The following is an 11355-nucleotide window of genomic DNA, read 5'->3' as shown; positions in this document are numbered from 1 at the left end:
GCATATATTATTGTGAAAGTTGCCTCAGTGTTTGGTTTCTCTGCCTGGGACGTTTTTAAACTTTAAAACCACAACAAAAAGGTCAGTTTTTAACCCTTATTATCGTCATTATTATCGTCTGAAACACGTCCGACGGCCAGGAATAATATTCACCCACGATAACTTCTATTAAACGCGATATGTTTGGGTGCGCAATTTAGGATAACAATCTCTATGGTCTAGAGAAGTGTATTAGCCTCCGTTAGCATGTTAGCATTAGCAGCGAATAAAGTTTAATAAAACACAAACATTTCGTGTAAAGTTGTGTTTTAATGACGGTGGGGTTCAAGCAGTGGTCCCGGGGACCACCTGGCTGGGGGGGTCCTCGGGGGGAGGGGTCACAGGTGGTCCCCTCCTAGCTGCAGCTAAATTATGATGAATTGAACATGGTGGACCCTGATGTCAACAATTAAGTCTTATAGTTGCTTTTCGTGGTAAAGGTTCCTGTATTGCAGTGTGTTGTTTTTGGCAGCACATTTCTATTTTAGTTTTAGTCATAGTCTCTTGAATAGTTTTCATTTAGTTTTAGTCACATTTTAGTCACCTGGAATGTTCTAGTGTTTAGTCTAGTTTTAGTCGACTAAATCTACAGTTGATTTAGTCGACTAAAATGTGTTTCGACAGGCCTTGATGTCGTTGTAATGACATATTTTACACTTTGGTTGCATGCTGAAAATGTGACACGTTGTGAGATTGTATATCTGCTATTTTCAGCATGCAAACCAGCATAAAACTGGATCTCTCGTCCACTAGTCCCTTCCTAACATTTTAGTCTAGGTTTTTATTTGTTGACGAAATTGTCAGTATATTTTGTCTTAGTTTTAGTCACCATAGATTCGTTTTTAATTAGTTTTTTCGTCAACAAACATTTTTCGTCTTAGTTTTAGTCGACGAAAACAACACTGCTGTATTGACTAGTCATTCTGATTCTACACACGGTGAAATAAAAATGTTCAGTCAATATAGTCGGTAACTCTCTGCTATTTTCTTACTTCAATCAGCAAACATATGCATTTATAACTGTTTGACAGTTTTGACAAACTGTCTATTTGTACGTCTCTAAATGTTTTGATGAATTGAACAAAGGTTGACCCTGTTGTAAACAAGTGTAGTGCTTTATGGTGTCGTCCACTCACAGTTAACAGTTTTTGTATGGAGTTGTGCTTGAAATGTACTGTAATTCTGCAAACTGTTAATACATATTTCAATCAATCAATCAGTCAGCTCTTTTCTTCTTCTTCTCAAATAAAAGATCGGTTTCTCCAGATTGGAGAAAATTGACGATCGCTGTCATTTCCCCCCATAGTCATTTGGAGTGAAAAATCACACCCGTGTGAAGTGAGTGGTGCAACTCCGTGTGTGTGTGTGTGGGGGGGGGGGGGTAGTTCCAGACCCACAGGAACGCACCCAGGGGGCCGGGCCGGTTCCGGCGAGCTGCCCCGTGTCCGAAACGGTTGAGAAATGACAGAGTTACTGTGTGGGGGTCCCTGTACTGTACTGTACTGTACTGTACTGTACTGTACTGTACTGTACTGTACTGTACTGTACTGTACTGTACTGTACTGTACTGTACTGTACTGTACTGTTACCATGTGGGGGTCCCTCTACTGTACCCTCTACTGTACTGTACTGTTCCATTGTGTTAGGTTGCGCACAGGTGGTGAAAAACAACCATGCTGTTTTCGTGCTCAGACCCAGTCAGCCACACACATAGTGGTTGCACCATTCAAACATAGTCTGTCACTGCCCAGATGCTGTCTGTCTGTCTGTCTGTCTGGTTTTCATATTGTTTAATAATGATGTAATGTGTGTTTTCATATTGTTTAATGGTGATGTAATGTGTGTTTTCATATTGTGTAATGGTGATGTAATGTGTGTTTTCATATTGTGTAATGGTGATGTAATGTGTGTTTTCATATTGTTTAATGGTGATGTAATGTGTGTTTTCATATTGTTTAACGGTGATGTAATGTGTGTTTTCATATTGTTTAATGGTGATGTAATGTGTGTTTTCATATTGTTTAATAGTGATGTAATGTGTGTTTTCATATTGTGTAATGGTGATGTAATGTGTGTTTTCATATTGTTTAATGGTGATGTAATGTGTGTTTTCATATTGTGTAATGGTGATGTAATGTGTGTTTTCATATTGTTTAATGGTGATGTAATGTGTGTTTTCATATTGTTTAATGGTGATGTAATGTGTGTTTTCATATTGTGTAATGATGATGTAATGTGTGTTTTCATATTGTTTAATGGTGATGTAATGTGTGTTTTCATATTGTTTAATAGTGATGTAATGTGTGTTTTCATATTGTTTAATAGTGATGTAATGTGTGTTTTCATATTGTTTAATAGTGATGTAATGTGTGTTTTCATATTGTGTAATGGTGATGTAATGTGTGTTTTCATATTGTTTAATGGTGATGTAATGTGTGTTTTCATATTGTTTAATGGTGATGTAATGTGTGTTTTCATATTGTGTAATGATGATGTAATGTGTGTTTTCATATTGTTTAATGGTGATGTAATGTGTGTTTTCATATTGTTTAATAGTGATGTAATGTGTGTTTTCATATTGTTTAATAGTGATGTAATGTGTGTTTTCATATTGTTTAATGGTGATGTAATGTGTGTTTTCATATTGTTTAATGGTGATGTAATGTGTGTTTTCATATTGTTTAATGGTGATGTAATGTGTGTTTTCATATTGTTTAATAGTGATGTAATGTGTGTTTTCATATTGTTTAATGGTGATGTAATGTGTGTTTTCATATTGTTTAATGGTGATGTAATGTGTGTTTTCATATTGTTTAATGGTGATGTAATGTGTGTTTTCATATTGTTTAATGGTGATGTAATGTGTGTTTTCATATTGTTTAATGGTGATGTAATGTGTGTTTTCATATTGTTTAATAGTGATGTAATGTGTGTTTTCATATTGTTTAACGGTGATGTAATGTGTGTTTTCATATTGTTTAATGGTGATGTAATGTGTGTTTTCATATTGTTTAACGGTGATGTAATGTGTGTTTTCATATTGTGTAATGATGATGTAATGTGTGTTTTCATATTGTGTAATGGTGATGTAATGTGTGTTTTCATATTGTTTAATGGTGATGTAATGTGTGTTTTCATATTGTTTAATAGTGATGTAATGTGTGTTTTCATATTGTTTAATAGTGATGTAATGTGTGTTTTCATATTGTTTAATGGTGATGTAATGTGTGTTTTCATATTGTTTAATGGTGATGTAATGTGTGTTTTCATATTGTTTAATGGTGATGTAATGTGTGTTTTCATATTGTTTAATGGTGATGTAATGTGTGTTTTCATATTGTTTAATGGTGATGTAATGTGTGTTTTCATATTGTTTAATGATGATGTAATGTGTGTTTTCATATTGTTTAATAGTGATGTAATGTGTGTTTTCATATTGTTTAATGGTGATGTAATGTGTGTTTTCATATTGTTTAATGGTGATGTAATGTGTGTTTTCATATTGTTTAATGGTGATGTAATGTGTGTTTTCATATTGTTTAATGGTGATGTAATGTGTGTTTTCATATTGTTTAACGGTGATGTAATGTGTGTTTTCATATTGTTTAACGGTGATGTAATGTGTGTTTTCATATTGTGTAATGATGATGTAATGTGTGTTTTCATATTGTGTAATGGTGATGTAATGTGTGTTTTCATATTGTTTAATGGTGATGTAATGTGTGTTTTCATATTGTTTAATGGTGATGTAATGTGTGTTTTCATATTGTTTAATGGTGATGTAATGTGTGTTTTCATATTGTTTAATAGTGATGTAATGTGTGTTTTCATATTGTTTAATAGTGATGTAATGTGTGTTTTCATATTGTTTAATGGTGATGTAATGTGTGTTTTCATATTGTTTAATGGTGATGTAATGTGTGTTTTCATATTGTTTAATGGTGATGTAATGTGTGTTTTCATATTGTTTAATAGTGATGTAATGTGTGTTTTCATATTGTTTAATAGTGATGTAATGTGTGTTTTCATATTGTTTAATGGTGATGTAATGTGTGTTTTCATATTGTTTAATGGTGATGTAATGTGTGTTTTCATATTGTTTAATGGTGATGTAATGTGTGTTTTCATATTGTTTAATGGTGATGTAATGTGTGTTTTCATATTGTTTAATAGTGATGTAATGTGTGTTTTCATATTGTTTAATGGTGATGTAATGTGTGTTTTCATATTGTTTAATGGTGATGTAATGTGTGTTTTCATATTGTTTAATGGTGATGTAATGTGTGTTTTCATATTGTTTAATAGTGATGTAATGTGTGTTTTCATATTGTTTAATGGTGATGTAATGTGTGTTTTCATATTGTTTAATGGTGATGTAATGTGTGTTTTCATATTGTTTAATGGTGATGTAATGTGTGTTTTCATATTGTTTAATGGTGATGTAATGTGTGTTTTCATATTGTTTAATGGTGATGTAATGTGTGTTTTCATATTGTTTAATAGTGATGTAATGTGTGTTTTCATATTGTTTAATGGTGATGTAATGTGTGTTTTCATATTGTTTAATAGTGATGTAATGTGTGTTTTCATATTGTTTAATGGTGATGTAATGTGTGTTTTCATATTGTGTAATGATGATGTAATGTGTGTTTTCATATTGTGTAATGGTGATGTAATGTGTGTTTTCATATTGTTTAATGGTGATGTAATGTGTGTTTTCATATTGTTTAATGGTGATGTAATGTGTGTTTTCATATTGTTTAATGGTGATGTAATGTGTGTTTTCATATTGTTTAATAGTGATGTAATGTGTGTTTTCATATTGTTTAATAGTGATGTAATGTGTGTTTTCATATTGTTTAATGGTGATGTAATGTGTGTTTTCATATTGTGTAATGATGATGTAATGTGTGTTTTCATATTGTTTAATGATGATGTAATGTGTGTTTTCATATTGTTTAATGGTGATGTAATGTGTGTTTTCATATTGTTTAATGGTGATGTAATGTGTGTTTTCATATTGTTTAATGGTGATGTAATGTGTGTTTTCATATTGTGTAATGATGATGTAATGTGTGTTTTCATATTGTTTAATGGTGATGTAATGTGTGTTTTCATATTGTTTAATGGTGATGTAATGTGTGTTTTCATATTGTGTAATGATGATGTAATGTGTGTTTTCATATTGTTTAATGGTGATGTAATGTGTGTTTTCATATTGTTTAATAGTGATGTAATGTGTGTTTTCATATTGTTTAATAGTGATGTAATGTGTGTTTTCATATTGTTTAATAGTGATGTAATGTGTGTTTTCATATTGTTTAATAGTGATGTAATGTGTGTTTTCATATTGTTTAACGGTGATGTAATGTGTGTTTTCATATTGTGTAATGATGATGTAATGTGTGTTTTCATATTGTTTAATGGTGATGTAATGTGTGTTTTCATATTGTGTAATGATGATGTAATGTGTGTTTTCATATTGTTTAATAGTGATGTAATGTGTGTTTTCATATTGTTTAATGGTGATGTAATGTGTGTTTTCATATTGTTTAATGGTGATGTAATGTGTGTTTTCATATTGTTTAATGGTGATGTAATGTGTGTTTTCATATTGTTTAATGGTGATGTAATGTGTGTTTTCATATTGTTTAATGGTGATGTAATGTGTGTTTTCATATTGTTTAATGGTGATGTAATGTGTGTTTTCATATTGTGTAATGGTGATGTAATGTGTGTTTTCATATTGTTTAATGGTGATGTAATGTGTGTTTTCATATTGTTTAATAGTGATGTAATGTGTGTTTTCATATTGTTTAATGGTGATGTAATGTGTGTTTTCATATTGTGTAATGATGATGTAATGTGTGTTTTCATATTGTTTAATGGTGATGTAATGTGTGTTTTCATATTGTTTAACGGTGATGTAATGTGTGTTTTCATATTGTTTAATAGTGATGTAATGTGTGTTTTCATATTGTTTAATAGTGATGTAATGTGTGTTTTCATATTGTTTAACGGTGATGTAATGTGTGTTTTCATATTGTTTAATGGTGATGTAATGTGTGTTTTCATATTGTTTAATGATGATGTAATGTGTGTTTTCATATTGTGTAATGATGATGTAATGTGTGTTTTCATATTGTTTAATAGTGATGTAATGTGTGTTTTCATATTGTTTAATGGTGATGTAATGTGTGTTTTCATATTGTTTAATAGTGATGTAATGTGTGTTTTCATATTGTGTAATGGTGATGTAATGTGTGTTTTCATATTGTGTAATGGTGATGTAATGTGTGTTTTCATATTGTTTAATGGTGATGTAATGTGTGTTTTCATATTGTGTAATGGTGATGTAATGTGTGTTTTCATATTGTGTAATGGTGATGTAATGTGTGTTTTCATATTGTTTAATGGTGATGTAATGTGTGTTTTCATATTGTTTAATGGTGATGTAATGTGTGTTTTCATATTGTTTAATAGTGATGTAATGTGTGTTTTCATATTGTTTAATGGTGATGTAATGTGTGTTTTCATATTGTTTAATGGTGATGTAATGTGTGTTTTCATATTGTTTAATGGTGATGTAATGTGTGTTTTCATATTGTTTAATGGTGATGTAATGTGTGTTTTCATATTGTTTAATGGTGATGTAATGTGTGTTTTCATATTGTTTAATAGTGATGTAATGTGTGTTTTCATATTGTTTAATAGTGATGTAATGTGTGTTTTCATATTGTTTAATAGTGATGTAATGTGTGTTTTCATATTGTTTAATAGTGATGTAATGTGTGTTTTCATATTGTTTAATAGTGATGTAATGTGTGTTTTCATATTGTGTAATGGTGATGTAATGTGTGTTTTCATATTGTTTAATAGTGATGTAATGTGTGTTTTCATATTGTGTAATGGTGATGTAATGTGTGTTTTCATATTGTTTAATGGTGATGTAATGTGTGTTTTCATATTGTTTAATGGTGATGTAATGTGTGTTTTCATATTGTTTAATGGTGATGTAATGTGTGTTTTCATATTGTTTAATAGTGATGTAATGATGATGTAATGTGTGTTTTCATATTGTTTAATAGTGATGTAATGTGTGTTTTCATATTGTGTAATGATGATGTAATGTGTGTTTTCATATTGTTTAATAGTGATGTAATGTGTGTTTTCATATTGTTTAATAGTGATGTAATGTGTGTTTTCATATTGTTTAATAGTGATGTAATGTGTGTTTTCATATTGTTTAATGGTGATGTAATGTGTGTTTTCATATTGTTTAATAGTGATGTAATGTGTGTTTTCATATTGTTTAATAGTGATGTAATGTGTGTTTTCATATTGTTTAATGGTGATGTAATGTGTGTTTTCATATTGTGTAATGATGATGTAATGTGTGTTTTCATATTGTTTAATAGTGATGTAATGTGTGTTTTCATATTGTTTAATGGTGATGTAATGTGTGTTTTCATATTGTTTAATGGTGATGTAATGTGTGTTTTCATATTGTTTAATGGTGATGTAATGTGTGTTTTCATATTGTTTAATGGTGATGTAATGTGTGTTTTCATATTGTTTAATGGTGATGTAATGTGTGTTTTCATATTGTTTAATGGTGATGTAATGTGTGTTTTCATATTGTTTAATGGTGATGTAATGTGTGTTTTCATATTGTTTAATGGTGATGTAATGTGTGTTTTCATATTGTTTAATAGTGATGTAATGTGTGTTTTCATATTGTTTAATGGTGATGTAATGTGTGTTTTCATATTGTTTAATAGTGATGTAATGTGTGTTTTCATATTGTTTAATGGTGATGTAATGTGTGTTTTCATATTGTTTAATAGTGATGTAATGTGTGTTTTCATATTGTTTAATGGTGATGTAATGTGTGTTTTCATATTGTTTAATAGTGATGTAATGTGTGTTTTCATATTGTTTAATGGTGATGTAATGTGTGTTTTCATATTGTTTAATGGTGATGTAATGTGTGTTTTCATATTGTTTAATAGTGATGTAATGTGTGTTTTCATATTGTTTAATGGTGATGTAATGTGTGTTTTCATATTGTTTAATGGTGATGTAATGTGTGTTTTCATATTGTTTAATGGTGATGTAATGTGTGTTTTCATATTGTTTAATGGTGATGTAATGTGTGTTTTCATATTGTTTAATGGTGATGTAATGTGTGTTTTCATATTGTTTAATGATGATGTAATGTGTGTTTTCATATTGTTTAATAGTGATGTAATGTGTGTTTTCATATTGTTTAATGGTGATGTAATGTGTGTTTTCATATTGTTTAATGGTGATGTAATGTGTGTTTTCATATTGTGTAATGGTGATGTAATGTGTGTTTTCATATTGTTTAATGGTGATGTAATGTGTGTTTTCATATTGTTTAATAGTGATGTAATGTGTGTTTTCATATTGTTTAATGGTGATGTAATGTGTGTTTTCATATTGTTTAATGGTGATGTAATGTGTGTTTTCATATTGTTTAACGGTGATGTAATGTGTGTTTTCATATTGTTTAATGGTGATGTAATGTGTGTTTTCATATTGTTTAATAGTGATGTAATGTGTGTTTTCATATTGTTTAATAGTGATGTAATGTGTGTTTTCATATTGTTTAATGGTGATGTAATGTGTGTTTTCATATTGTTTAATAGTGATGTAATGTGTGTTTTCATATTGTTTAATGGTGATGTAATGTGTGTTTTCATATTGTTTAATGGTGATGTAATGTGTGTTTTCATATTGTTTAATAGTGATGTAATGTGTGTTTTCATATTGTTTAATGGTGATGTAATGTGTGTTTTCATATTGTTTAATGGTGATGTAATGTGTGTTTTCATATTGTTTAATGGTGATGTAATGTGTGTTTTCATATTGTTTAATGGTGATGTAATGTGTGTTTTCATATTGTTTAATGGTGATGTAATGTGTGTTTTCATATTGTTTAATGGTGATGTAATGTGTGTTTTCATATTGTTTAATGGTGATGTAATGTGTGTTTTCATATTGTTTAATGGTGATGTAATGTGTGTTTTCATATTGTTTAATAGTGATGTAATGTGTGTTTTCATATTGTTTAATAGTGATGTAATGTGTGTTTTCATATTGTTTAATGGTGATGTAATGTGTGTTTTCATATTGTTTAATGGTGATGTAATGGTGATGTAATGTCTGTTTTCTAGGTGGAGGATGATGTAATGGTGATGTAATGATGATGTAATGTGTGTTTTCTAGGTGGAGGATGCACTATTATCGATATGAAAGTGCTGAAGTCAGTTGCTGTTATAAATACCTCATGTTCAGCTACAACGTCATCTTCTGGGTGAGTCCATTCACTGTGATACTGATTGATTGAAACCTTTATTTATTCTCGAAAGAGCAATTGAGGTTCTCCCTCATTTTCAATGCTGACGAGATTACATACATTATATAAAACAATTAAAGACATGCAGGTATAAAACACAAAACAAAACTTCATGTAAGGCAAAGACATATTATACAGACAATGAGACAAACATAAATTAAAAACAGTTACATATTGAGGTAGGGAGGTTCAGAAGCAGGTTGTTAAATTGTCCATATAGGATATTTGGGGTATTAATTTTCAGTGTTTGCTGTAAAGTGTTCCATGTGGTTAAGGGGCGGGGCATCGAAGCAAAAGGCTGACTTTCCTAGTTCAGATCGTGCGGATGGGACCTCTAGTTTAAGCCATTCACTTGAACGGGTCTGGCGAGTATTTATTTTCCATTTTAATAGTAATGTGATGTATGTCATACTATTACTACTGATATTGTTATTACTTGCGCAAGCAGAGTGTGTAAGTAATGGTGTTTGTCCGATGCTCTGATGCGTACGTCCGTGGCTTCGTATGACGTAAAGATTAATCTGTGCTTGATATGGCATTGGTTTCAGATTACATACATTACCTTTAATCCACTCGACACTGAAAACATATGTTCATTACGTCACCATCGAGTTATACCCTGGCATTGATACATATCTTCATCACGTCATACTTCATTGGTTGTTTAATATCAATTACGCAACCAGTCAATGTTTTTTAATCGTTTAAAATGATTTACGATCATTTTACAAGGTTCAATAATAAAATGTCATTTAAGAGTTGTCAAATAAGGAATATTTTCTTTCAGTCTAACAGATAAACCGTTGTGAGCTTGTAGATCGGCTATTTTCAGCATGCAACCAAGTGTAAAATGACTCATACTGGATCTCTTGTCCACTAGTCCCTTCCTAACATTTAGTCTAGTTTTTATCTGTTGACGAAATTGTCAGTATATTTAGTCTTAGTCACCATAGCACAGTTTTCATTTAGTTTCCATGTAGTTTTCGTCAGTGGAAAATAGGTAGTCGACGAACATTTTTCGCCTTAGTTTTAGTCGACGAAAACAACACTGCCGTGCAGGGCTCTAGCTACAATAACATACGGGACGTTGAAACAGCGCAGTGTGTCTCTGATCAGCCCATTCAGTATTTTAACCCATTCTGACCGGGCACCCATTTTGGTGTCGGCATCATGTTATGCTTTAGCTATTTAAAAATAGCAGATCTACAAGCTCATATCGCGACACTCGGTGGCGCGATATGAGCTTGTAGGTCTGCTATTTTTGAAAATCTGCTATTTTTTAAAAATCGAAGAACGACTGACATTTCTAGAACCTGATCTCAGGTCAGAATGGGTTCATCAGACCAGTGTGTGTCCAGTGGAAACCTCGTATGAATCTGATCTCAGGTCAGAATGGGTTAAAATACGGGACGTTCAAACAGCGCAGTGTGACTCTGATCAGCCCATTCAGTATTTTAGCTCCTGAGATACTTCCGGGTCCTACTTTTGTGTCGCTTTTGTGTCCCCCATGGAGTTATACTGTGACGCTCCGTCTGACTAAATCTGAGACGAAAACAACCACGAAAGTCTCATTTTAACGCTCTCCTCGCAAAACAACAAAGCTGCGCTGCTCTCCCAAATCTGGCTGTGACAGGCCGTCTGCCCCCACACGGAATACTATCGCCATTTTATTTTATTGTGTCAACTAAATCCTCATTAATGCAAACTAGATTTAACATACTCAAGCCTGCACACATTCTAAATATGCCCCCGAAATATTTTACAGAGGAAATACCTTCAATAATAATGATAATAATAGTCTTTATTGTCTCCACATCATATATTTTTGTTGTCATGGACACTTGTACAAAACATTAATAATTCTACTCGAGTTGGAAGCATTAAGACCCATTTTAACCCTCAATGGCTTCCTTTCTGAAGAATAACATCATTGT

The 11355-nt window shown here is 31.3% G+C and overlaps 1 protein-coding gene across 1 annotated transcript in view; it reads left to right on the top strand.

Moving 5' to 3' along the window:
• The window catches only part of tspan14 (tetraspanin 14), a 29290-nt gene continuing 17935 nt past the window's right edge, over positions 1-11355 (top strand). Inside the window, exons 1-2 of the mRNA XM_083774466.1 lie at positions 1-79; positions 9291-9379. Coding sequence (XP_083630592.1) covers positions 9299-9379 — 81 coding nt within the window. The 5' untranslated portion in view covers positions 1-79; positions 9291-9298. The remainder of the gene's footprint in view (positions 80-9290; positions 9380-11355) is intronic.

This window comes from Protomyctophum parallelum (assembly GCF_964188405.1).
Source record: "Protomyctophum parallelum genome assembly, chromosome: 10".
In the NCBI taxonomy this organism is placed as follows: Eukaryota; Metazoa; Chordata; class Actinopteri; order Myctophiformes; family Myctophidae; genus Protomyctophum; species Protomyctophum parallelum.
The sequence above is the reverse complement of the archived record's forward strand: the minus strand, read 5'-3'. Positions and strand labels throughout refer to the sequence as shown.